Here is a 27,909-nt window from a genome sequence, read left to right on the forward strand (position 1 = left end):
GAGCTGTCCTGAAAACCTCCCTGATTTCCCTTCTCTTCCTCCCACCACATCATGAGACTGGAAACCAGCACCAAGTCAGGTTTCTTCTTTTTTCCTTATTGAGCACATCGCTTTCTCCCCTCCCCCCTCACCCACATATTTCTTTAGCAGAAAGATCCTAAGAAATCCTAATCTCTAGCATTCAGTAAATTTATATCGATAACAGCTCGCATAATCTTCAGTGCCTTCTTACACACTTTAATTTGTTCCTCACGGGATCCCTGTTTAAAAGGCAGGCTCCTTTTGAAAATAATAATTTGCCTTCCTTTTATAGTTGGGGAAATGGGAGTCCCACAGAGTGTGCTAGTTTGCTAAGGTCACATGTATTCTGGATGGCAGAACCAGAATAGGAACCCAAGTGTCTGCCAACTTGTCCCTGCCCTGTGGTGTCACCCCCACCTTGAGACCTCCCTACTGTTCTTCATCCCCACCCCCTGCCTCCAGGCCATCTTAGAAGCACCAGGCTGTGTCTGTACCCCAAAGTGAAGTCATTTAACTCTCTGTCCACCTTCCCTAGACTGTGAGGTCTCACTTGTTCTTGTACCCACCACAGATTCTAAACCCCAGTAGATTGGTGGGGGTGCTGGTGGCTGCATCGGAGACCCCCTCTCCAGGTGGTTAATTATGTGAATCACTGAAGAAACGAGGGGTACAGGGGTACGGCAGCGAGCCGAGGTGACTGATGGCTACTGTCTGATCCATTCAGCTTCTGTTGCTGCCCCTGGTAAGGGAGACAGAGGACCCTAGAATTGCATGGGGAGGACAGAAGGAGGTGGAATCTAGGATCTGTCAGGGATCCCTCCAGCTGGCTGTTTGAGCCTAGAGGTAGATTTTGCTCTCAAGATACAGCCTCTGGGTCCTGCGGGTCAAGGCCTCTGATAGAAGCCTGTGACAGGTTTGCCTATTTGGAGGCCTCATCTCTGGGCCTCCAGAAAGGTCACCCTGCTTAGTGTAATGACTCAGCTGTGTGCTTCCAGCACCAACAATATCTTCTAGGCTGGGACTGAGAGATACAGCAGTGGAGCAGACAGCCGCCCATGCTGGGCACATGGAGAGCTCTGTCCTAGCTTTGGTGGCTTTCCTGCAGTCCCTTTTAAAGGTCAGCACTCCACATAGCACTGGACCTTGAAGAGCCCTCACTGCCTGGCTGTCACAGCAATCCCAGGACAAAGAGACGGGCAGGAAGAGCCCAGGAGCCTGACACAGTCCCGGAGGCTGGGCTCATGGGTAGTTTCCAGGAGACCCATGGCCCAAGTGAGCAGCTAGAACTTAGTCTTGCATTTCTATTTTTCAAATGTAAGGAAAGATTTAAAAAAAAAAATCATAACAAAACAGGATTATAGTGTGAGCGTCCCGAGGACCACTGTTTGGCCCAGTAGTTTGCTGGAAAGACCTATACATCAGCAAGTCTGATATAGAGTATTTATTATAGTATGAGGGTTAACAGAAGGACTTGGTACAGCTGCAGAAACCCCAGAACTCACAGTCAGACTTCTGAAGCTATCTCTGAACTTGAGTACATTTCAGAGTTCACAACCAGGGCGTCTCTGGGAGTATGTTGGTGTATATTTTCGTGTGGACACAGTGAAGATTGAGACACAGACACATACTAACAACGCCCATAGACAAGCCCACAGGCACTGTGGCAGCTGGGCAGGTGCAGTGCCGATAGTGAATGAAGCATCTGTGCCACCCCAGAGGGAGCAGCACTGCCTTGGCAACGAGCATTGCTTTCCACATGGGCCTATTGGCTTTCAAAGGTGCCTGGTCACTGTCAGAGCCAATCACATGTAAGACAAATTAAGTCTGTGAACTTAGAGTCAGGCACTCAGTGACTCTGGAGCTTAAAATAAAAAGACAACCTCATTTAGGGGAAAGATTGAGCCTGGAAATTAAATGCCTTCAAGGAGAAGCAGGGGTTCCTGCCTGTGTTGGCCGAAGGACAGTTGGTGTGAGGAGGGGACAGCCAGCTTGGCTGGCTCCCTGAGTCCGGCTGGCTTCCTCCGGCTGCTTGGTTCCCTGCGAGCCAGGTGAGGGTCTCCTTGGTCACAGCTGCTTTACACTACCCTTGGCCAGGCTAGGTTCACCCACTGGAAAATTTGAAAAAAAAAAAACCATCAGTGATGCCTTTGAAGCCCCACAGAAACTGGCAATTTTGCTTGCGTATTTTGAAGGTTCTCCCTGTATGGTTTTTATACCCATAAGTGGGTGGCCTAGGGGATACAGCCAGTGTGAGCCTGTTTTCCGAATTGACACAATAATTGTACATATTCATGGGATACTGTATGATATTCTGATACATGTATACAATGAACAGTAAGCAATTCAGGGCAATTAGTATTTCTGTAACTTCAAATATTTATCTTTGCTTTGCATTGGAAACATTCAAAATCCTCTCTTCTGGCTATATTGCAGTAAATTATTATAAACTATATTTCCCCTAGGTGCTATAGAACACTATAGAGTTTGCTCTTTCTTTTTCTTTTTTTTTAAAATGAAGTCTTACAGGGCTGGGGTTTTAGCTCAAGAGCTGGGGTTTTAACTCAGTGGCATAAATGCCTGCCCTGAAAGTGAGAGGTCATGAGTTTAATCCCTAGCCCCCCCCCCAAAAAAAAAAATCAATAAGAAATAAGATCTTGCTAACTTGCCAGAGTGTCTTAGTTACTTTTTACTGGTCAATGAGACAAAATACCTGATGCCCAAAGTTGGGAAAGGAAAGGTTTATTTCTTGCAGTTTTGGGAGGTTTCGGTCCATACTCAGTTGGCTCCAAGGCAGGGTGGCACGGCGGGGCTGCAGTTCATGGAGGCTGCAAACAGCAAGGCAGAAACCGGCAAGAAAGCGAGACACACCTTCTTCCTGCCATTACATTGTATGCTGGCTCCACCCCTATGTGGGTGTAGCACTGACATCATCAATCCAAGCACTAGACAATGAACCAATCACAGATGCATAATGTAAACGCATGAGGCCCAGGGGCCACAAACAAACCATAACACAGGGCTAGCCTTAAATTTGTGATCCTCCTACTTTAGCCTCTCAGATAGCTGGAATTATAAATAGGCACCACCATGCCTGGACTTACTCTTCTTTTCTGACTGTATCCTGGTACCCATGATGCACTGGGTCTCTGTCCTCCCCATCCCTACCTTCATGTGACCTTTGTTCCACTCCGACAGATCCTGCCTGCTCTCACTCATAGGTGGAAGCAAGCCCGGTTGTGGTGGTCTTGGATGCCATTTGGAGGAATTTGTGCCTTACTTTAGGCATGATTTAAGTTAGTTCTGTGGCACAGTTGCATTACGTATCAGAAAGGCAGCTTTGATGGCTGCAGGAAGAATGAAAGGACAGGATGATGAGTAGGATGGAGAGGAATTTAGGACCCCGGTGCTGTGTTCTACACATGAGAGGAGGCGGGAGAGGCAGGGTGAATTCAAAGAGCCATTTTGAAGTTAGCACCAGCAGGGCATGATCTGGTTGTTGGGTAGAGTAATGCTTAATTTGGAGCTAGGGGAGGGAATTATGTGATGATCTGTTAACAGATATAAGGCATTTAGGGAAAGGAGCTTGTGAGGGGGAAGAAAACACCATGGAAGGGCTGAGTGAACTCATTTAGAGGTGGCCTGTGCATACTGGATCCGAGGCTGGGAGCTAAGCAGGATGTTGGAGCTGAGGGTACAGATGTGTGAGTATCCAGCTGCAGGGCACAGCTCTGTGAAGTTGTCTAGAACCATATGCATAGGAGGAGGCTCTCACTGTGAATGCTTGGCTTACTTTTTGGGATTTCCAGCTGACCGTATTGTCTGCCTCCTTGCCCACTGACAGTGGTGAGGGATAGCTGGAGCCCCTTTCTCTGTGTAATACTCCCCAGCCATCCCCTACCATCTTCATGCAGCCAGTGTGGCTGACAAGACCTCTGGCAAGTCAAAGTGTTCTTTGCATGTAAGCATCAGCACCAGAGAGGTCATGTGTCCAGTGCCCACTGCATTGGTGATGAAATTGAGATGCAGAAATGACAGTGCTTGGTAAAGGTCATAAGCCTTATATATTATATAGGGCAAAGCCCTACTAAGCTTTCTGATTCCCTGCCAGGCTGGTGCCCACAAATAGAGCACAAGGTCTCTGTTTTACAGGACTACACACGGGTGGTGTGCCCTGTGATTGATATCATTAACCTGGACACCTTCACCTACATCGAGTCGGCCTCAGAGCTCAGAGGGGGTGAGTGGGGCTTTTCCAGGTTAATTTTCTTCTCCTCCTTGTCAGTTCTTTAAATGGGAGGGAGGTGAAGAGAAACCACTTAGTGTTCTGTCTGAAATATCAGCCCTGCACCCTGTAGTAGAATTCTCTCCAGCTCATTACTGAGAAATGCTGAACCAGGGTCATAGGAAGACCCCTCGGCCCCAGAGCTCAGCTGTAAGGAAAGGCTCACCCCAGCACCTGAGCATGGCTGAAGTAAGGATTGCCCTGAATATGTGGGACCTGGTTTGTTCTGCACATCACCCTCAACCCCACCCTCTCCTAGAGACCTTCCCCAGTTCTCTGCCCAGTGCCCAGCGAGACTCATCCTAAGATAGATTTTCAGGTGGTCTTGAGACCTCTCGAAGCCCCCTACCCTTATACTTTCTGAAGACTCTGTGCTAAGACCCACATTCCATGACTGTTTATCTTGTCACCCCTGGATCCCATGCCTGTGCTCCTATTCTGCACCTGCTGTTCCCCATCTCTGCCCAGCAGAGATGCTTCAGACAGGCAGGCAGCAGAGCAAGAGAAGAGAGCTAGGAGGGCATTTGGGCAGCCTCGCTCTTGACCAGCGCTGGGGCAACCTGTCTTCAGGGACCTGAGCATGGTCATGAGTTTCTTAAAAAGGAACTTTGCAGGTCCCTTGAGAGACCACCTGGACTGGGTTGATGCTGTATTTTGTAGGGTTTGACTGGAGTCTCCACTTCCGGTGGGAACAGCTCTCCCCAGAGCAGAAGGCTCGGCGACTGGACCCCACAGAGCCCATCAGGTGAGTAGGAAGAAGGGTTGTCACAGGTGGGCTGGACAAGTGTAATATCACTGGGTTCTTCCACTGTCCCATGGCATGGGGCAGATCCACATTAGATGTTCAAAGGATTGTGCAGAGACATACAACTACAGCAACAGTACAGCAGCCAACTCTACTTCTGCTGTTATTTTAGGAGGTTTCCATCTTCATGATGGTTTTTATCCGGGCAAAGGGGAACCTGAGGGAGTCATGTGCTGAGGAGGGTGCACTACGTTGTCCACGCTCACACAAGGCTGTGTTCCTGCCAACACTGGAGAGTTAAAATGATCTCTTAGGTCCAAGGACTCCTATGTCTTGGCTGTTGGGCTTTATCCCAGAAAGGCTGAGCAGGTGAAGGCTGATACCAAGGCATTGCCACTGCTGTGTGTAATCAGCATATCTGTTCTGTTCTGTGTGAAAACGTGCTGGCCTATGAATTCTGATGTGCTGGCATCATGCTGGGGGTGGCTGTCTTCATCAGCCATCATCTTCATCTACCGTGTCTCCTTGTAGCTTCACGAGGACCCATAGCACATGCTAGCAACTTTCTGCTTGGACTCAAGGCTCTTCTGAGCGCTTGGTATAGAGTGAAGCATAGTGGCCCCTCAGGGAGACTGGACCTCAACATCAAGTGTGTGGCCTTGAGGTCCTATCTAAGACTAATCGCAAGCATCCCAGGCTTTGAGCTAAAAGAAGTCTGCCTTGGGTATGGTAGCAGGAGGATAAAAAGTGCATGAAAGACTACAGAGAAGGCCCCAGGATTAGGGTTTCTCCAGCTAGTGACTTAAGACTGCCCAGAATTGTTCAAGGTCATTTATTTGTGTCTCTGGTGCTGCTGTGTGTTTGCTCACATTCGTTGAGTTGACTTAAGTCACTCTGAGGATGGACGGAGCTATGAAGAGCTGAGACTATGTTCCAAAGAGCATCACTGTAGGCTGGGATTCTGTGTCACATACCTGTCAGTGTCTCACCTCTGCTCCAGCCTTTGATGCCCAGAGGGAGATCAGAGCCAGATAACACCCTGAACAGTGGCCTTTATTTCTAAGGAGAAGGAGACACTTCTTACTAGGCTGAGCATCATACAGTGTGTATCTGCTCCTCAGAGGCAGTGCATGAAGCGGGTGTGACATGAACAAAGTGTCACCTGTCTAAAGGCCCTAGAGGAGTGGACTAAGTCAAGGGAAAAGTGGTGACCTAGGCCTGGATTCTTCAGTCTCTGTTCTAAAAGGCACTTTGAGGCAGATCTCTTCTTGTGTGGTGTCTGCTCATCAGAGAGGAGTGATTCCCAGGATTAGGCCAGTTCTCAGGGAGCAGCAGGCTGTTGTAGGAAAGGCAGACCCGAGCCTATGACCTGTTTTCCATCAACTGATCATGCCATGAGACAAAATTTCCCAAAGTGGGGCGCTGGGGCCCTGAGTACTCATGAGCTCTCCCAGCCATTGATTTGACTGATTCATATCCTTGTACTGAAGGGATTATTTGCTTGGACTCTGCTACTTTTGTCTACCTTCTTTTCCTTCCAAACAGTTTCTCTTGCATCAGTCTCAGTAATCAAGAGTCAGGGGAGGTTAGAGATGAGAGCCACCAAGAAATAAATGAAAACGAGTGTGTATGAGTTTGCAATGGCTGCAGTAACAAGTACCTCAGATTGTGTGGCTTAAATAGCAGAAGGCTGTCTCTCCATTATGGAGCCTAGAGGTTTTGATAGGGGTGGTGCCTTCTGAGGGCCTTTCACAACTTTCTCTTCAGCTCACACATAGCCGTCTTCTCTGCACATCATTGTTTTACTCCTGTGTGCAACTAAACTTCCCATTTTTCTAAAGACCACAATCATATTGGACTAACTCCCAGGCTAATGGTCCCATTTCAACTTGATCGCCCTTGTAAGAGCCTGTCTCCAAATAAGGTCAAGTACTGGGAGCTAGAACTCTAATGTAGCATTTTGGGGGAAAGGAGAGCAATTCAGCCCATAACAGGGGGGTAAAGCTAGCAAACAAGGGAGTGAGTCTGGTTGCAGGGAATGGATAGGCTGCTGACTGGTGCTGCCCCAGCTCGTGTCTGCCTTGGCATGCCCTGTGCGCCTTTGCTTCCAATCATGGAACACCCCCGGGCAGGGCCTGGGGAACAAGTTGATGGGGGATCACAGGAAGGATGCTGATAGGAAAGCTGCCTGTCTACAAGGCTAGGAGATTTATAAGCAGAGGGCCAAACCTTCTTTTGGGTAACTGAAATAAATATTGGTGCTCCTGAAGAGGAATACAGACTGGGGAGAAAATGGCTTTGAGTTATGCACGCTCAGGTTCGCTGAGTTTGGGAGTTTCTCCCTCCTATAACCAGTTCCCCTCTACCTCTCCTTCCAAATGCACAGGACTCCAATCATCGCCGGAGGGCTCTTTGTGATTGACAAAGCTTGGTTCGATTACCTGGGGAAGTATGACATGGACATGGACATCTGGGGAGGGGAGAACTTCGGTGAGTCCTCGTCCTGGGTCCTTGCCTGTACCATTCCATATGTCCTGGGGGCGGGGCAGGAATCGCTGTGTCCTTGAGCCCGCTGGCAGCTCGGCAGAGTCACACATATCTGGATGAGGGCCTGGGAGGCAGTGAGTGACTCATCCCTTTGAGGACGGCTGGGTGCAGTGCCATAGCGTGGGGTTGGGAAGCAGCAGTAACAAAAGCTTTCTTCATGGAGCCTGATAGCTGCTGAAGACCCAGGAAAAAACACACCCAGGCCACTTGAGGGAAAAGTAGATGCAAAAACTAGAAGGGGAAAATCAAGAAAGAGCACCAAATCCAAGGGGCTGAGTGCAGGCTTGAACCGGAAGTGCTAAACTTGGGAATTTGGAATTTGAAGGAGTCTGGAGAGAAAGAGGATGCAAACCAGGAAGTACAGTCTCATTCCTCAACATCTGTGAACATCCCTTAGCTGCTCTGATTATAGTACTCAGCACTAGATTATTGAGGAGGGTCTGGGTTAATCACCAGAGGAGGAATCTTGCCGTCATAATTTAGTAGGAGAGAGAGAGGGTAGTGAAAAGGGCTTGTCACTCAGCCCTAAACTACCCACTCGGATGGATGGGACTGACTATGCTGGTATAAAGCTGAGGTTTGCTGCTACACAAGAAGCAGCCCCCAGAAAGCCCCTGTCCATCTAGCTAGTGACACTGAGTGACCCCCAGTTCCCCCATGTACTGAAAGTGTAGCTTCAAGCCAGGCATGACAGTACATTAGAGTCTCCTGTAATGTAAGTACTGTGGGAAGTACTTACTGTGGCCGAAGCGTTGTGAGTTTGAGTGCAAGGTAAACAATTTAGTAACTTCACAAAATCCTGTCTCAAAATAAAGAAGCTCACTGCAAATGCTCCTGATTCAATCCCCAGTATCACAAAAGAAAAAGAAAAAAGACGTAACTTTGGAATAAAGAGCTGGAGGCCTCCTTTTAGAGGTTGTTGTGAAACCCAGTAAAGGAAGTATGTGAAAACTCTGGCACCATGCGGGAATAAGTTTGAGTTACCTTCCAGCAGGTGAGAAATAGAGATCATGAAAATGCAAGCCAAATGCAAGCCGCATGAGGAGAGGGAAGTAGCGGTTTTGTTTGTGGTAATCTCCGGCCCTTAGTGTATGCAGTGTCTGCTACACAGGAGGTGCACAATAATAGTTGAATGAATAAATGACAGTGGAATAAGAGAGTTCTCATGTGCCAGGGTCCTTTCCCTCTCAGCCATGGGGAACATGTGGGCCAAAAGAACGATCCACTGGGTCCATCCTGGCACTTAGAAATAATCCCTGGTGTTGTGTGCTGCCATCACTGTCTCCTGTCCCTGCCCTCAGAGTGTTTTATGGCTTTCTTCTACAGTCACTAAGAGTTATTTCCCAGAAATTTATGGCTTCTGGCCTAACCCACAGCATCTGTTCTCCCAAACTAGGCAGTGTAGAGAAATCCATCAGAAGAGCTGGCCTCTTGCCAGATGAGCACAGGACGGAAGTGTGGCAGATTAAACAGAAAGCCCCAGCACCCCTCACCAGACCCTTGAGGGGCCCCTTCCCTGCTGGCCTCCCGGAATGTGATGATGTCACTGGTGTGGGGGTATGGAGTTCAACGCCTGCACCAGCCCAGGAGAACCTGGAGCCAGAGAGACACTTGGCATTCTCAGTGGGACCAAGATTTCTCTCTTAAGGGAAGAAATGGTTGTATATCTTGATTCTCATGATACCCTTCACTAGTGATGAGTGCCGGTCTTCTTCCAACCTGAGTCCTCCCTGAAGCATTCCTGATAGACGCCAGTCGGCCAGTCTGCTCCAATCATGCTTAATGATCGATTCACTATTTCACAGTTGAGCATTCTATACTGAGAATCTTTTGGTGGTGTTGTTAGAAAACCTCCTAAGTTGTAGCTAGCTTCCTCCAGCTTGTCTGCTGGGATTCAATCTGCCTTCTTGATCCACACAAGGTGAGTATGATCCTTCTTCCACCTGGCACAGACATTTGGATGCAGGCGGCATCCAACTATAGCACGTTCTGGTCCAACATACTAGTACCTTTCCTTTATAGCGATCTTAACACACATCTGCTCAAATTAAGACGCAATCTCATCTAGCCAGCTTCAGAGTCATTTGGTGTTAAGAGGGGCTGATTTGAATAGAGAAATTGGAAAGGGTTCTAGGGAGGTGTGGGAGAGACATTTTATAACCTATCACAAAAAAAAAAACTTAAACCATAAAAAAAAGAAAGCGCTGCAGACAGACGTTATAAGAAATACTTCATTTCTCACGCCCAACATTCCGTTATGTTGTATCAGCTCATGGCACTTGGAAAACCATTCCTGGACATTTTTTTTTTAGCATTTTATATGCCAGGAATGGTAGTGTTTTTCCAAGGGTGGATAGACCACGTGGGCAGGGTGACATCTGCAGATGGGGATAACGAGGCACCTGAGTGTGTTAAGGTGGGAATTTGAAAGGGGGTCTGTATGACCGAGGATTTGGACAGGGTATGTGAGTGCTCACCTGCTGCAAAAGAGAGAGAGTGCCAGCACTGAAGGCAGAGGAATGGAGTGCTGGCTCCAGGGTGTGGCCAGAGAGCCCCCGAAGTTGCCAAGTCCTAAGGATCCACTTCCCCTAGCATCCCTCACACCCTTCTTGCCCTGCCTACTAATCTTTTCCTGAGTGGTCCCCTATCTCCATTCTGCTTTCCCGTCTTCCCACACTCTTGCCAAAGTCCTCCTCCTGGAACACGAACCTCTCAAGCTAAGTCCTCAGCAGCTCTCTCCTGTCCTAAGGCGGAAGCCCATGGTCCTCTCCTGGGTTGCTCTCGTGGCTTTGCCTATTTCTTCAGCCTCATCACCTGCTCCTCTAAGTCCAGAGACATCGACAAGACCTCCTGCACATCTCAGACTGTGCCTGACCTTCAGCAGTGACCAAGCCACCCTCTCTGCCAAATGCAGATTCCCCTGCAGGAGATGGCGTGGGGTGGGGGTAGGGGTGCTCTGAAAAGAGGATACCTTTCCTGCTCTCACTTCTGCCCATCCCTTCCCTCTCTCTGGCCTCCTCAGCACCTGTGCCTGCCACCCTGTCCTGCCTCTTGCTAAACCTGGAGCTAAAGACAAGACATTCATCCAACTTTATGTTCTTGCAGGTCAGGACGGTGGAAACTGCTCATTAAATACACGTACAAGAAAGAGACTGAAAGAGAAGGGAATTCAGGGAAATCAGTTCCAGAACCTTCCCCCTTCCCAATCTGTGGGTGCTCAAGTCCCTTACATAAAATGACACAGTATTAGCACATAACCTACATATGACCTCTTATATGCTTTAATTTCTCAGTATTCATATCCTACTATAAATGCTATGTAAATAGCTGTTATGTTATATGATCTAGGGAAAAATGACAGAAAAACAATCTGCATATACTCAATGCAGATGCAGTTTTTAAAATATTTTCAGTAAAATAATAAACCACGGTCCATTGAACCTGTGGATGAGGAACCTGTAGATACAGCGGGCTGGCTGCACAATATACAGGGCACCATTTAAAGTAGGTTTTACTGCATTAAATGGAACCACGTTTAAGTGTCCCCTTTAAATATGAGAATAGTAGCAGCAGGCAGAAGCATCTTTCCTTTCCAAGAAATAGAATTTTCATGTGTTCCGGATGTGCTTGTGTATGTCGGCTTGACCTGAATTTTATAGCACAAGAATATGTGAGATTATTGGCCAAGGGGACCATGACTCCGTGCTCCATTGGAGGATGTGCTTTTCCTGCCCTGTCTTGCTATTTATCAGCTAGAAGCAGCTGCTGATGGACTGGCCGCAGTAGCCACTGGAAAGCCCTGCTGTGTCTTGGTGGACCTCCCACTGCACACTCACACTTTGACCCTGGTGCCATCCAAAGTGTCTCTAAGAGGACCTGAATAGTTTTGTTAATTATATCCACAGTTTAGGATATGAGCAGGCACTAGGGAAATGTGGCTTTTAGGCTTTTTTTTTCCAGTTAATTTGCATTAAAACTGGATGTTTAAACCCCAATTTACATAACATAGGATACCTGTATATATCTACTGACCTTGAGCTGTATCTTACTTTTGTTCTTTAGAGGTAAAAGGAATCTGTTGCCCAATAAGAAGTGCATGTTGGGAGGGCCCTGCTTCCAATAAAGAGGGCTTCTCCCGCTGAAGTGAGAAGAATATGGAATTCCTGAATTTAGAATGGGGAGTAACCAAAGCACAGAAGACCATGCTGAAAACAAAGGGATGAGGTGGATCCCAGATAAGACTCACCACCACCTACCGTCCCCAGAATACTGTCTGGGATGCTGGCCTAGTCCAGGCTTGGGAATGTGTATGTTATAGGAAGGGTGTGGGCTGTGGAATCAGACAGGAATAAGTTTGCATCCTGTAGTAACCACTAACTTTCTCAACTGGGGACGTTATGTCACCTCACTGACTCTGTTTCCAAAGTCTTAAGGTGGAGACAGTCATCTCTGTGGTAAGGAAAATGGCCCTGCCAAAGATACCCACACCTCAGTGCCTAGTAACTGTCAGGATATCACCTTACATGGCAAAAGGGATTCAAGTGATGTGATTAAGGTCACTAATCTGATGACCCAGAAGGGAAGTTAGGACATTATGCAAATGAGCCAAGTCCTTAAAAGCAGAGCTTGCTCAGGCTGGAGGCAGCAGAGAAGTGGAACAAGTGACAGATTTGAAGACCTTGAGAAAGACTCGGCCCATCACTGCTGGTTTGAAGATGGAGGTGACAACACCTAAGTAGCAGAGAGATGCTAGCTACTTAAAGGGACCCCCAGACCTGCTGCTCTAAGAACTCAGTTCTGCAAATAAACAGCTTCCAGAAAGCAGCATGGTCCCGTGGACACCGTGATTTCACCTTGTGAGACCCTGAGCAGAGGACCCAAGTAAACCCGCTGACTGCATGGCAGTCCGTTATGGCAGCGCTGGAAAATGATCGCATTCCATATTGCAAGGCTGTGTGAGCCGATGGAGACGCCTCTGCTCCGGCAGGGCTGGCTGCTTTCCCTCACACCCTGGATGGAAGCAACATCCCGTAAAGAACAATTATGTCTGAGCTGCCAGGATAGTTTATTCTACTACTTTCAACCTTGTGTTTTCTGTGCTCCGTGGCTCAGCATTAGGAAAGTGGCCTCATCTAGGAAGAGCACCAAGTCAGATAAAATATCACTTTTCCCTTAGATGGAGAGGGCAAGAAAAAGCTGCCCAGTGCTCTGTTTCTGTCTCAGTTATTCTGCTAAACCCACGCCCAGGTGCCATCCCTCAAGGCCACCTCTGCTGCTATTCCCCAATCTCCCTAGGTCTGAGTTTCCTCACAGAACACCCTGCTAGAAACAAGTGCCACTCTGATATTTGTGGGCAAGCCATCTAGTCAGTGGTGACCATGGTGTGGTTAGTAATTGTCCAGAATCAGGGTCCTAGATGCAACCTTGATTGCCCCAGATGTGGGTGAAATACAGTTTTGTTCACAGATTCAAGTCTTTTTTGTGAACCAGTAAGACTATCTCTAGACAAGCTCCTGCATTCATTAAGAAATAATAGCAGAATGTCTTAGCTGATTTTATGCTACTATAAGGGAATGCCAGACTGAGACATAAAGAGTAGAGATTTATTTCTTACAGTTCTGGAGATCGGAAAGTCTAAGGTCAAGGAACCCGCATCTGGTGAGCATGTCTTACTATATCATCCTGTGGTAGAAAGGCGGATGGCCAGGAGAATATGCATAAGGAGCTGAGAGGATCATGAATTTATGCTTTATCTGGAATCCACTGCAGTGCTAGCTAAGCCACTTTTCAGCTACTAACAACCCACTCATGAGGGCAGAGTCCTCATGACCCTTACCTCTTAAAAGGACTCACTTCTCAACAGTGTTGCTTTGGGGATCAAATTTCTAGACATGCACTTTGGGGTACATGTTCTAGCCATAGTGCAGAGGCTATTCCCTGGCATAGTAAGCCCTGACAATTTAAAAATTACCATTGTACATGCACATACATATGCTTGGCGGTCATAATAGGTGAATCTGTTACCGCCCTCCTCTCCAATCCCATTGTCCTCAATGGGTTTAAACTTGGACAGAGGGAGAACGGACACTCCTGTGTAGACACTGCATATGTAAATACTGTATGAGGCTCTGGGTAAAACAGACTCCATGGGGCAGTCTCTATGCAGAATGGTGCCCTTTGCCTTGGTTAAAAGCCAGGCTACAAAACTAAGTTAGAACCGTGGCTAGTCCAGCGATGGGGGCACATGAGTAGCCATGGTGTGATTCCAGGGAAGAAAGTAGGCTCCTTATCTCTGAATTCTTGCCAGCCATCCATGAGCTCACCAAGTAGGTATTTGTTCAGCTGAGGTGTGAGGCCCCGAGGAGGGCTGATGGGTTGATTACATGGAACAAAGAGATTGGCAGGAGGGCAGTTTGCTACCAAATATTAATCTGAGTTTAAAGAACACAAGACCATCACAGTGCCCACAGTGAGGAGGAGTAATTACCTCCCTCCAGAATGCAGAGGGCATTTGAGTTGGCATGGCATTCACGACCATGGAGGTGATGTTGGCGCTGGCACAGCAAGAACCTGCTTCCCACTCACCTCTAAAGTCCCTTGCTGTGTCTGCCTTCACTGATGAAATGATGATGCTTCAGGAGTGTAGATCTGGAGAGCAGGCCTCCAGTTGTGCCTCACACCACAGTCCACACTGTTCTTAAGGCGCTTGTTCTGGCCTCCCTGCAGGATGAGCAGGGATGAAAAGACTTCCTGAAGCTTCAGCAGAACTCTGCCAACCAGCAACGCTAGCTTGCCAGCCTGGGAAGATGCACATCTTTGTCCTGAAGTCAGGGGCACAGATAAGGGCAAGACAGCTATGTATCCTGGGTTTTAAATATTCCACACTGTACTGCCTATAAATAATAGCAGTAATTGGAAAACTCCAAGCTGCATCCCCCATCCTGCCTCTTGACTCCAGGGGCAGCACAGTGATCCATGTCAGGCCACTTGCCTCCCAAAAGTTTGATTATGATAGTCTGCACTCCAGAGCAGACAGTTTAACTCCTCTGGGATGCAGGCTTCTCTGGGTGGAGCAGCTGACCTGGAGAACTAAGACGGCCATTCCATGGTGTTGGGTGAGTGAGCTGATATGGTAGGAATGCAAATTATGCACTTGTCACTTGTGTTAGTTTGTGAGCTCCTTGAAGTCAGTGTCTGCATTCGCAGCTGCACAGGCAAGTTGTAGATGTTCTTGTTGAGGCAGGTGGCGTCAAGGCAAGAGCCCAAAGTTTGACATTCAGATAGGCTTCACATCCTACCGACTCACTGGCAGGCAGCCCCTGCAAATAGGCACTGGTGGCCTGGGAGAGGTGGGGCTGGTGAATCTAGGGGAGTTCTCAGCATGTGCGCCATGCTGGCATCAGATCAGGAAGCAGTGTCAAGAGGTCATTCAAAGACAGAGCCTCAAAGTGAAGGCGAAGAAGGCCAGGACAGCAAAGGAAGATGGAAAAGGGCCAGAGCTAGATGACAGCAGGGGTCCTGTGCAGGACTGTGGCAGAGGGGAGGCAGTCAGTGGATTCAGAGAGAAGCAAAATTCTGGACAAAGGCAACATAGAGTGCAAGCTTGCAGGGCTTGGAAGGGTAGGTTGAAGCCCGGGTTGGAAGGATTTGCTTTGCAAATGATGTGGGACATATGTCTCATTTGAATGCATGGAGAGGAAGATATGGTAGCTGAAGCACACACATGTCTTTAGAGGAAAGCTGGCACAAAGTACATGGGTTATATCTAGTAAGCAAGCCTCCCATGTCTGCTTTGGGGGGATTAGGAGTTTCCTTTGCAGGAAGTAGAGCAGAGTGCGTTTGGGATCCCTGGAGAGGAGTGGGTTAGACCGCACATGACTAAGGAAGACATCCTGAGACTGAGTCACACATGTACGGAAGTCCCTCGGGATGGAGGGACTCATTTGTGGATGGAGATGTGGGTGTTGGCTATTCAGCTGATCCACTCCTTGTACAGTGATTCATGTAAACACCAAGCTGTAGGTGCTAGACTAAGCCCCAGCCAAGTCCTGCCTCGATTTGAATCATGGACCTTTGTGGAGAGTTAAGTCTATGAAGTTCAAATGTGTCCTTCAGAGGAAAAGATGGGAAATAGGAGGCCGCTGTAAATAGTATAAGCAGGTGGGCATTGCATATCAATCAGGGTCCAAGTTTTAAAGAAACTGGCTTCAGAAAACCATCTTGTAAATCCTGCCACAGAGCTTCCAGTCACATTTAGGGTTTATGCAACCACCCTCAAAGTTGTTTCATTTGGTGGTGGCAGTCGGAATATTTTCATGATATTGCTTGACTCGGGGAAAACAAGCCTCTCCCTGCTGAAGCATGTTTCCCAGGGACACAGCTAGTAGGTTTCTGCAAAGTCTGGTCTGCTGAACCCAAAGCCAAGTTCTTTGTGCTTCTTTTCACTCTGTGTTCTTGGGAATGAGCTTAAGCTTGTTCAAAACGAAGACTCAAGGCTGGGCCCTGCTTGGAGATTTGGAATGCAGGGTAACAGAGAAGGAAGAGAGAAGCATAGTGGTGAGGAATCCTAGGGAGACCAAGAGTTGGCGCAAAGGCTGCTGGGGGAACAGGGCAAGCACGTGTTGGGAAGGCCCTGGAATACTTGCATCTCATTCCCTGCTTCTGGCTCCCTGGCCTGCTTCCAGTGGGTTGCAGGGGGGGGGGGCAGCCAGCCCCGAGTGCAGTCAGTAAGAGAAATACATTATCTGCAGAGAATTTTAAAGCAATAATACAGCTGTCTAACTGTCATTCTGCATTTTTAAAAAATATCACACACTGGCAATTCTAACCAGCGTCAGTGATGAAATGCTTCCCTAACCCTTCAGTATACCACTGCTTCCTGCTGGGGCAGAAGCCTGCTTGGCAGCTGCTTCTGAGGAATCCCCAGTGAGGAGAAATACATGAAACACAGCTGGATCTCCTAACTCTATCCCACACATGACTCTGAGGTCCCCATAGCAGCGACCAACCAGGGAGAAGTGTGTGTGTGTGTGTGTGTGTGTGTGTGTGTGTGTGTGTGTGTGTGCATAGCCCCTACCCAGGAGCACCACCAGAGAGAGCTTTGTAGCTTCCTGCATTTTCTCCATGTGACCTCAATTCTTGGTTACTGCTCACATTCCCTCATGGACTATTCAAGGTGCTTTTGTTCAGTGTGTGGAAGGAGTGTCGTGAGCTCTTTTCCAGGTGTCTTCTGGAGTCTTAGAGCTCATGGATGCATCTTTGTGATACAGTATTCTAGCCTGACCCAAGTCTTCTCATGGCAGACATCTGTTCTGACTTAGAAAAATCTCCCTTGGCCTCACACAGAACTCCTTTCTGCAGGGTCTTGGTGATAACCACCTCAATGATAAGAAGTGACTGTTTATTCCATACTGCACATTCCCAAGCAACTCTTAATGCTCCCCAAACTCTCCTTTTCTGGGCAAAAACACCCCTGCAAAACCTCCTGCACAGCCATGCTGGGCACTGAATCTATGCCAATGTGCCAGCCTCTAGCCCTGTGTTACCTCACACCACCTCCAAAGTGTGAGCACGGTCATCCCCGTTTGCAGATGTGTTCCCAGCCAGAGGAGCACAGTCTGCTCTTAGCCACCCATAGTGGCCTTCACCTGGTGTGCCTGCCACCTTAGTGCCACAAAGCCCACAGTGTGGCTGTCTTACAGAAATCTCCTTCCGCGTGTGGATGTGTGGAGGCAGCCTGGAGATTGTCCCCTGCAGCCGTGTGGGACATGTCTTCCGGAAGAAGCACCCGTATGTTTTCCCTGATGGAAACGCCAACACATACATTAAGTAAGTGTGCACACCCAGGGCTCAGCGTGTGTGTGGGCAGCAGCCACATGGCTTCTCCCCGGACTTCACCTGGGAATCCAGCTTTATTTTTTTTTTTTTTCATTTTTTTTTTAAATTTTATTTAAGGAGAAAAGAAAAAAAAAAAGCAGGGAAAGGGTACAAGTTATACAGATTTACAGAAAAAAAAATGAACAGTAGGAAATCACTAGTTAATGGATTACATATTGTCATCTTAGAAATAATTGTTCAAGTCACAAAATTAAAGCTTGTAAAGTGGACATTCCATCAATGATACTGCAAACAGTTCTGTTCATTGATCCAGTAAAATCCTGTGATATCATTTTCTATCTTATACACTTAAATATACATGCAGTTATATAGTTTGGAGCACTTTCTTTTCCTCTCTTTTGTACCATGACTATTACACATTTTGGGTTTCATTGCTCCCATGGTTCTTATTACTTTTTTGGAAGAGAGTAAAACCAAATGTGACATAACAGAACAGAATCGGTCAAGTCAAAAGGGTGGACATAATAGATAATATAAAAACATAATACAAGGTGATCAACAATGGTTACCATAATGCCTCCCGCTATCTCTAATAGAATTGCCTATATCATTAGTTATAATACAATTGAACAGAACAGTAAAGAATAAAACCAACAAAACCAAAACATTGGAGACATTGTAGGTCTTCAAAAGTAGATAAAAGTCAACAAGAATGGGCGTCATAATGAATCTCATTATCTTCACAGCTGATGCCTAAACTTTCGAACCTGATACTATCCAGCAAAACAGAATAGGGGAACATCAGTTAAAAACCAGATGGTGAGAGTAATACAGGGCTTTAAATCAAGGTAATGAAAAGTCAAAGTGGGTTACTATAATATATCCTGCTATTTTTTTCCTTTAATTAAAAGGATAAAGATAAAAAAGTAAATAGTGGAGTGGAGATTGAGATAAAAGAGGGCATAACAACAAAACAGCGCAGATCAAAACATAACCATTTAAGCAGAATAGTGTTTCACCACCAGATAATCCTAACCTAAAAGTAGTTACCATATTGTCTCTTTGAAATCCTTGAGTACAACTTCGTATACTGTAGCATTAAGTATATCAAAACAATGTAAAACCATTCAAGAGAATGACAGCATTACAGAGTATTTAGAATCGACTAACAGAAAATGAACAATGGTTTCTGTATAATCTCCTTGTCTTTAAAAGGTTTTTGCTTATACTATTGTACATAATAAAATCCAATAAGATACAGCCTATTTAGACCATTGGAGACCGAAGGACAAAAGCTAGGTGAGACTTCAAAACAAGATGATACTAAATCAGTATTACCTATTAAGATGTCATTTTCTCCAAAATAGCTGTTCCTATCATCCAATCTTCTCTGTCTCATTTCTGTTGAGCTCTTTTTCCGTCAGTAGCTGTCAGTTTGTCTTCTTCATTTTGTTCTCTGCTCCATTCGTTGTGGCCTCCCCGCCACTATTTCTGGGTTCTTTGTATTTTTCTTTTTTTAGAATATCCTGCAATACTTTCTGTAGGGTTGAATTGGTGGTTGCAAATTCCCCCAGTTCCTCTTTATCCTGGAAGCACCTTGTTTTTCCATCAATTTCCAGGGACAGTTGTGCAGGATATCTCAATCTTGGCTGGAGATTATTATCTTTCAAAGCTTGAATTATTTCCCCCCATGCTCTTCGTGATTTGATGGTTTGTGCAGAGAAATCTGCTGTAATTCTGATGGGTGTTCCCTTGTAAGTGGTCTGTTTCTTGTCTCTGACAGCTTTTAATATTCTGTTCTTGTATTGAATTTCTGGAATTTTTATTATTATATGCCTGGGTGTTGCTCTGTTTGGGTTGTAGGTAGCTGGGGTCCTGTATGCCTCATACATCTGAGTATCTTTACCTTTTGCTAAATTAGGAAAATTCTCCTGGATTATTTCTGTGAGTAGCTTTTGTAGTTCACTTGTTTGTGTCCCTACTTCTTCTTTTATGTTCTTAATCCTTAAGTTATGGATCCTCTTATCATCTTCTTGTCTTTGTATTATTGCTGTTTGTTTCTTTGTTATTTTTAAGAAGTTTTTCATTTCATTCTCCCATATTACAAGTCTGCCCTCCAGTTCAGATAGTCTGTCTTTAGTTTCTTTCAAGCTGTTATGCCAGTCTTCTATAGACTTCTTAGTATCTTGGTAGTCCCTTTGAACCTGCTTCACGTATTCTATGCTTTCTCTGTTTTCTCCATCAAACAATTCTCCCCTTTTTTTCTGTTCTTCCATTCCACCACCTGTTTTTTCTTGGGTGGTACTTAGCATTTCTCTAACTATTCTGCATACTTCTAGCTTCAGGTCGTTGATAACTTCATTCCTGAATTGGTCTATGAGGCTCTCTATATGGTGCCTTATGTGTATTGGTGCGGTGTCTGCTATTGCCTGTTTCTCAGAATTGGGGGCCGAGGAGCCTTTCTTGTTGCTGCCTCTTCCCATGCTGCCTCTTCTTCTCTGTTCCTTATATATTCAAGCTTATATAAGAGGCCCAGCTTCTCTCCCAGTCAGCCACAGCCTGATCGAATTGCGCCAGTTAGGTGTTCCCGCTCACCGCTGCGCACCAGTTAGTTACGGACCAGGCAGCCTTCGCTTCTCCCCTCCCGGCCACCGTCAGATTCTGGGATCTGGGTTGGGACAGCCTACCAGGTCCGCCGGCAGTGTCACGCAGGCCAGGCACTTTTCACCAAGCCCGCCCGAGAGGGGGATGGGTGGCTGGAGTCGCCACCGCGCCCTGCTCCTGCAGGACTGCTCGGGCCCAGAAAGTCTTCTGCTGGAGTCAAACTGTGGTAGAGTGTCAGTTTCTCTCACTCACCTCACCACAAGTCAGTGCACACCTTCCTGCCGTTCGCAGATTGCCGTTCTCAGAGCTTCTGCGCGTCTCTCTCCTTGCCAGGCCACTGTAGAGGCAGCCAGCCGCCGCGCGGCAGGAAACCAAATCGCGGCTTACAATGGCGCGGGGTCCAGCCTCCACACCGATGCTTTTCTGTTCCTGTTTTAGCACCAGGACTGCATTCCAAGGTGGTTTCTCTCAGCCCAGTTCGTTCCTGAGTCAGCAGAGCATATCTCCACCTGCTTATGTCTCCTTAGTCCGCACCATTCCTGGCTTCTGAGCCGAGTCTTTCAGAGAGCCTCCGGTAGTTGCTGTTATCTGTCCGCCATGTTCTCCCGGAAGTCCGGGAATCCAGCTTTAGAACCAAGGCTTTCCTTATGCATCCTTGAGTCTTGACATGATGGGGCTGGGCTAATGGCTTTGGGCATCCTGCGTCCCACCAGTGGGCCATTCAGTAGTTAGGGAATATGGCATAGATATACAAAGCAGCTTCCAGTTTCCTGATGATTGGGCCAATGGAAGGGGCCAACAAAACATGCTAACCAGAATGGGTTTGCCTGTGCCTACTGTTATTTCATGTACCTGCTGGGAAGGTGCTTGCCTCTGCTGCAGAATAGAACCAGAATCCAGAGGAGCATGGTCTGACCCATGTTTAACTAAAAAGTTAAACCCTAAGTTTACATTCATGGGTTTCACCTGTGCTGAGGTTGCCCAGGCCACTGCTACCTGATCTCTTTTTCTCTGGACTCTGGAGCTTTTCCTGGAATCCATGCACCCCTGGTTGCTGAATGCCATCCTAATACCTTTCTGTCTCTCTTGTCCCGTTTTCTGTGATATAGAGCAAATATCTGATGAGAACACTAGGATGTTCTAAGAATGAAGGCTGAAAGATGAAAGGAAATGCCTTGATAACCGACCCCTTATACCTGCACCTTATACCTGCTTGACTTACACATGAGCTGACTTCCCCTTGGAGAGCTGGGCCTCAACAGAGTCCCTGTGATAAAGGGGAGAATAATGGAGCAAAACCCAAAGAACCCAGGCTGGGCTGGCCAGGAGCAGCAGGGTGAACACAGATCCTGCCTTTGTTTTCTGGACTATTGGCAGCAGACCAATGTACTTATTTCTCCTGGATCTTTTCATTTCTCTGAGAGACACAGAAGTTCAGTTTCTGATCAGAACCTTCTAGGGAAAAGTTTTTTGCTACTACTAAAACCCTATGTCTTGTTTGGGGTAACATGCATTTGGAGATAGGGGTGCTTGCCTGGGATCTGCACTCTGGGAACAGTAGTGTTAATGGCTCTATCATGATGGCCCCCACCTGCCAGTGTTGCCCGTGTATATTTCATCTTGGTACATCAGAAGTCCTCCCAGATACCCCCTCCTGACATCCTTGTCTCCCAGGAACACCAAGCGGACAGCTGAAGTGTGGATGGATGAATACAAGCAATACTACTATGCTGCCCGGCCTTTTGCCCTGGAGAGACCTTTTGGAAAGTAAGTGTCATGCAGGTTAAGGAGGGCAGAGAGACAAGAAGGACCTGGGCCCTTAGCTGATCTTCCAGCCTAGCTGGTTTCCCTGAGCCTGCAAGCTCCTCTAGACCTGGAGTTACGGCTGCTTTTCTTTCATATTCCTTAGTGCTATGCCCTGTCCTGGCTGTGCAGGGACCTTTGCCACCTGAGCTACCAATTTTTTAGGAGCAGCTCAGGTGGGCTTTGCACAACTCACCTGTATTTCCAGCTCTTTGCAGAAAAGATGTAAGACTGGTCCCTCCTGGTCAGAATTTGTTTTATTTCTCAGTTCCCTAAGCCTAAGCTCCCCCTCATACCTTAGGGGAGCAATATGCCTGTGCATGTCCCTTCCAGAAATGTTCAAGCTTTATGGGAGAAGAAAAAGGGCAAAATATGTTTAAGGGCTAAATAGCTTATGAAGCATCTCATTAATCTGCCCTCAGATCCAAGAAGTGGCCCTAATTACCCCTGTTTGACAGATAAGGAAACCAAGCCTTGTGTAAGTGAAAATAGTTGAATTGGACCCCACTGCTATGAGAGAATGGAAGCTCAGACGGCACCTGCCTGACTGCAAAACTATATGAGCTTGCATCCCCCACCTTGGAGCTGACTGAAGTGGAGAAAAATAGCAACTTCACTGGTTGTCATTTGCTTTGGAGGGGTCAACCAATGGCTCTCTATTCGACTAGTATCGCTTACCAGTCTCATGAAGGCTGTTAAATAGATGGGTTTTAAACCTCGTAAGTCAGGCTCATCGCTGCACAGAAATGCATCAGGACTAGCTAAAATCAGAACTCCTCATCCACCAGCTGTGACCCCACCCTCCTTCTTCATCTGCTTTTCAATTCAGTTTGTTTAACTGCTTTACAGTTTACCCTGAATGTCACTTGGGCAGCACGTTTGTTTTTATACTGACTATCCCGAGCATCGCCGGGGCAGATGTCATTTCAACCAGTCATTCTTGTCTTGAATACATTTGATAAAATTGTCACTTTTATATATCCTGCTAAATTACCATATAAAAATAAATGGAAAAAAGGCAATTTTTGGTCATTCTGTATGTAAATAGTTGGGCTAACAGACCTTAGAAGACCTTGTCTTTAGAACTTCTATCCTTTTTGTGCATCTAGCAATCCCTCCTTAGCCCCCTATAACATTTCCTCAACCCTGGGTAAACCTGACTTTGTACATCTTCCTCCCCTGTACATAGTAGGCTGCTGACCAATACCAGAAACACCAGCTGGCTACTGACCGTACCCTGCAGCCATTAGTCTCAGCCAGGCCTCTCCTCCATCTTTAGTAAACCCTTTTCTGTCCCCCACCCCCACCACCACACCAGAGTCTGCCCCCTCCTATCCCTGTCAGTAAACGACAACTGTGTTACAGATGAAATAGACATCGATTTCCCAAGACAAACCAGCCCATTAGTGTCACCGCATCTGCATCATCCTTCTTGGTGTCTTTCGTCTCAGGAGATCGGTCTTCTTCCTGCAATGGGAGGCTGACCGTCCACCTGCACTCTGAATGTTCCATTCATGCCTGCACTCACTTATAAATCAACATCTGTCCGATTCCCACCGTCTGGATTCATCTCCTGAATGAGATGGCCCTGGTACTAGAGGCCCTAGTACAGGGCCTCTCAGATTTTAATGTGTGCACAGATCTCCTGAGGATCAGGTTAGGATGCAGAGCCTGATTCTAGAGGTCTGCATTTCTAATAAACCTGCAGGTGACAGTGCTGATCTGAGGATCTCAATTCACAGAGCAGGGTTCTGGGGGAACGGTTCCAAGCAGCTTTATAAGTGGAATTTTCTGAGGCGCTTCAAAGCCGCTTGCACCTGGGATTCCCCACCCTTACAGGGCTGGTTGACTTGGTCTAAGGGACCCAGGGGATGGCATTTGTAAAAGACCCCTTCCCTCCACAGCCTGGGTTCCAGTGTGCAGCTGGGACCCATCTCCAGGAGCCTCTGATCTCTATCCTGTGCTCTGTCATTTACACTCACACAGCAGCTTGGGAAGAGAAAAGAAAACTACCTAAAAACCCTCCTTCAGTCGAGCACTGCTGATCACCCACTGTTTTTCAGCCAGTTCAGAGCTCCATTTCATGGAGCAAAGGTCTATCTTGCTGTCACCCCATCTCCTGTGGCTGCTTGCTCCTGGCTGAGCCTGGACTGCTCCACCCCCTTTTCTCCAAGGCTGCCCCAACACCTTCCTCAGCCTACCATACTGTGCCTCCCCACCCCCAGCCTCCCTCGAGAGCGCTGCAATCTCTGATTTGCTTCTGCTGCGAGGCTCCATCTTTCAGCCTCATTTGTAGAGTTGGTTTCTTCTCTCCCCCCACCCCCGTCCTTCTCACTACACATCACTCCTGACCTTGACTGCAACGTCTATGCTACCCATACTCACAAATCTGTTTCTAACCAGAATCCTTCCTCTGAGCTCTAGGCCCTTATCCAAGTATCAACCAGGCACCTCTATCAGGTTGTCTCCCAAGCCATGAGTCCTAAACTAAACTCATGAAGTTTGCTCCCACATCTGCTGTTCCTTCTGTATTCCCATCTCCATGATGGGGAATGTCCGTGATGTCTTCTCTGCATCCTGTTGGCCAAATCAGAAATCTAGGTTTCACCTGGTCCCTTCCCTTTCTCCCTCTACCCCATCAATGCTGTCAATCACACACCGAGCACCCAGGCCCTTGCTGGACACCCAGCACTGAGTGTACTCAAAACCTGCCTGTCCCATCCCAGAGGAGCTGATTCTGCTGAAGAGCTGTGGTCTGTGCTTTCTTATAAGTTCTGGTACAGACTTGGGGCTGAGGCCAAGAAAGGAAGGGAGGGAGGCCGGACAGGAGGCAGGGCTGGTTGTGTTGGCCTCCAGGGGACAAGGTATGAGTGGTGCTTAGGTGTTCCAGGCAGTGCAGACGGGGAGAAGCGGAGGATTGACCCTGTCGCTCTCCATTCCCTCCCCTACTTCCTTAAGGGAGGAATGATTGGCACCTGGTTCCATAGGTGCCTCGCTTCTGTCCTTCCTGTTCCCAGCTCTGTCCCATCAGGCCCATTCCCAAGTCAACAGATGCTTTCAAAGCACAGACGTCCAAATGTCAGCACATCACACCCTGCTTAGAGCCCATCAGTGAGTGCCCTTAAGGTGAAGTCCAGATACCTCTGTGGTCCCTCCTGTGACCCTTTGCGCACTGCCTCCGATTCCCCCCCAACCCCCATTTTTCTCCCCCTTCTGTGATTCACATGCACATCTATTTTCAATCCTTGCACCTTCTTCATATGTGCTAGACTCTTGCCTGCTCCCAAGCTGTAGCAGGGCCCCTACCTCATCTGCTTTCTGGAGTGTCCATGGTAGCGATGGTGCACCTATGACACATGCCACAGTGGGCTGTTTATATCATTGAAAGCTTTAAAAAATTCACAGTCACTGGTCTGTGGTATCCACTGTTCCTTCTAGATACCAGCATCACATTGCTTATCCTAACCATCGTAGACCAGAGAGGCAAAGGTATACCTCTTAGGGGGATCCCCAAGGCCCCCTAAGTCCACCCTATGCCACATGGGGTTCTGATGCTTGTTTCACTGCCTTGTTCTTCTGCCTCAAGCTTTCCGTGGCACCTACGTGGCATATGATGCCTGACACATAGTAGGTGCTCAGTGAATGTCTGCAAAATAAATGCATGACCAGACACCCCAGCACCCGCCAAGGAAGAGAATGCTCTGAGGCTGTGGCAATGGGCAGTGATATTTCAGCTGCAGAATCCATGGAGAGGTTGTGAGTAAGTAGACCCCGAGCTCCGGCAGTGAGTTATTAACCACATGCTGAATGTTCTTGCTGCTTTGTTTTTAATGAAAAGTAAAAAGAGCCCCAAATTCCACTTTCAAATAAAAGCACAAGTCCTCAGTGTCATTACCGTACCATTGTGAGATATTGCTAGAGTTCTCCATAGCTCTTTCTGGAGCTATACAAATCTCTGCTTCCTTCATTTCCTCCGCTGCCTCTGGAGACACGTGGGCACAGTGCGTGGGCACAAGTCGCGCCTGGTGCTCCTCCGTCTGGACTACTGTCGTGATTCTGCCTCTGATGGCTGATTTGTCTTTGTCACCCCCAGCATTGAGAGCAGGCTGAATCTGAGGAGGAATCTGCAGTGCCACAGCTTTAAGTGGTACCTGGAAAACGTCTACCCAGAGCTCAGGTACCCTTGTCTGCTGGATCGTTGGCTTGTCCCAAAGAAAACCCTCACCTGGCTTGGGCGTAGGGGAGACACAGCTGGAGGAGGGGATTTAAGTCCATGGAAGACCAAGACCAGTTGGCTCTCCTTAACCCTAAAGCTGGAAGGGGAATTCTGTCATATTAACAGCATGAGGGACTGAACATAGCCAGTTGTGGTATTGCTCAGCTGCTGGGATTGGTGGCCTGGATTTTGTCCCTAGGGTGTGGGCTTGCTGACACTGGCTCTCCAGCTGTAGCTCCTGAGAGTTCCTGGGATGTCATATTCCTGCCGGAATTTCCCCCCTTTTCTGAGTAGTACCAGTCTTTATGACTCCAAGGGGTAGAAGGTCCTGCCATTCTCAAGACGTATCCCCAACCTCCCCAGCTGCCAGTGTCTGTGGATCCCGAGACTATAGCTTCTCTTCTCTCCTTGTGGCTCTCCTCCAGTGTCCCACAGGATTCCTCCATCCAGAAAGGCAACATCCGGCAGAGGCAGAAGTGCCTTGAGTCTCAGAAGCACAATAACCAAGAGATCCCGAATCTGAGGCTGAGCCCCTGTGTCAAGCTCAAAGGAGAAGAAGCAAAGTCTCAGGTAAAGTCTCTGGCTGAGGACACAGCACCATGTGCCACCGAACAGGGAGGTGGCAGGTTTATCCTTGATTACCTTTCCTTCCAGGGCTCCAATTCTAACCAGAGATCAGCAGCAGAACAGGAAAAGGAAATCTCTCTCTCTCTCTCTCTCTCTCTCTCTCTCTCTCTCTCTCTCTCTCTCACACACACACACACACACACACACACACACACACACACACACAGAACCATAAAGTTAGCAGGAGCTTAGTAAATCTGCCATTGGTGTCAGACGATCTGCTGTTGAAAATTTGTGTTGTGGGTGACACAGCTACCTTGCAGACATGACATGCAAAGGGAGAAAAGCCTGCCACTGGAGACAAAAATTCCTGCTTGGTGACCCTCCCAGCTGACACAACCCTAACTTCCAGATACTCGCATCAATTTGGTAAAGCTATCAGCCACCCCATCTCTGCATTGGCCCCCTTATTCATCCTCGTGTATCGATTCATCCTTAATCACCTCAGTTTATTGCCCACCCATTCCCCAAGTCCTGCCCCATGCCCCTGGCTCCACTTCTGTCTCTCTTGCTTATCCCAAGTTCACAGGACCATTGTGTCCCCTTCACAAAAGATTTCCTTATACCCTACTTGATTCCTCAACAGATCACACCCCCATTTTTGTAGGACCATGTTTTCCCTTCTGAAGATCGACTTTGCTCTTTTCAAGGTCACTGACAAAGTCGCATCTTGTCTTAACCTTGAACAAGCACATCCATCACATGCTGTCCCTGCTGCCCCTTGGGACTCCTCAGGGTCCCCACTTACCTAGGAACCTGTCCCTTCTGTCTGATTTCTTATCTCTCTCCTCCCTCATGCTCTCATGGTGGGTGTTTGCCTCGGTTATCAGGTCACTGCTCTTTTCTTTATAAATTCTTTCTTGGAGATTTTACTTACATTTCCAGCTTTGACAATCTCCTGTTGATTGTTTCACAAATTCATTGTCTCCCTCTATCCATGAATTCATTTATTCATTTGTTTATCAAGCACTTTTCAACTAACTGTGAGGGTAGAGAAATGAAAGACTAAGAGTCCATAAGAGTCCTTCAAGGGACCTAATGCAGGAACAAGAGAATAGGTAGCCACTGCAGTGTAATCTCTGGGTACTGTAGGAGCACCGGGATATGGCATCCAAATTGCAAAGATTAGAGGAATTATCCCCCAGGGCTTGAAAATGAGCTGCATCCTAAGAGAAGAGTAAAAATAAGTCTAGTTGGGAAGAGGAGAGAGGGTGGCTCAGGAAATGC

The 27,909-nt window shown here is 47.5% G+C and overlaps 1 protein-coding gene across 1 annotated transcript in view; it reads left to right on the plus strand.

Moving 5' to 3' along the window:
- Window positions 1–27,909, plus strand: part of Galnt14 (polypeptide N-acetylgalactosaminyltransferase 14) — a 212,719-nt gene that overhangs the window by 175,042 nt on the left and 9,768 nt on the right. Inside the window, exons 7-13 of the mRNA XM_063230269.1 lie at window positions 4,171–4,258; window positions 4,964–5,048; window positions 7,435–7,538; window positions 17,297–17,423; window positions 21,711–21,803; window positions 25,933–26,016; window positions 26,481–26,625. Of these exons, the coding sequence (XP_063086339.1) occupies window positions 4,171–4,258; window positions 4,964–5,048; window positions 7,435–7,538; window positions 17,297–17,423; window positions 21,711–21,803; window positions 25,933–26,016; window positions 26,481–26,625 (726 nt within the window). The remainder of the gene's footprint in view (window positions 1–4,170; window positions 4,259–4,963; window positions 5,049–7,434; window positions 7,539–17,296; window positions 17,424–21,710; window positions 21,804–25,932; window positions 26,017–26,480; window positions 26,626–27,909) is intronic.

This window comes from Cavia porcellus, unplaced genomic scaffold (assembly GCF_034190915.1).
Source record: "Cavia porcellus strain 051 isolate PalLab524CR breed Dunkin Hartley unplaced genomic scaffold, mCavPor4.1 scaffold_1, whole genome shotgun sequence".
Classification (NCBI taxonomy): domain Eukaryota; kingdom Metazoa; phylum Chordata; class Mammalia; order Rodentia; family Caviidae; genus Cavia; species Cavia porcellus.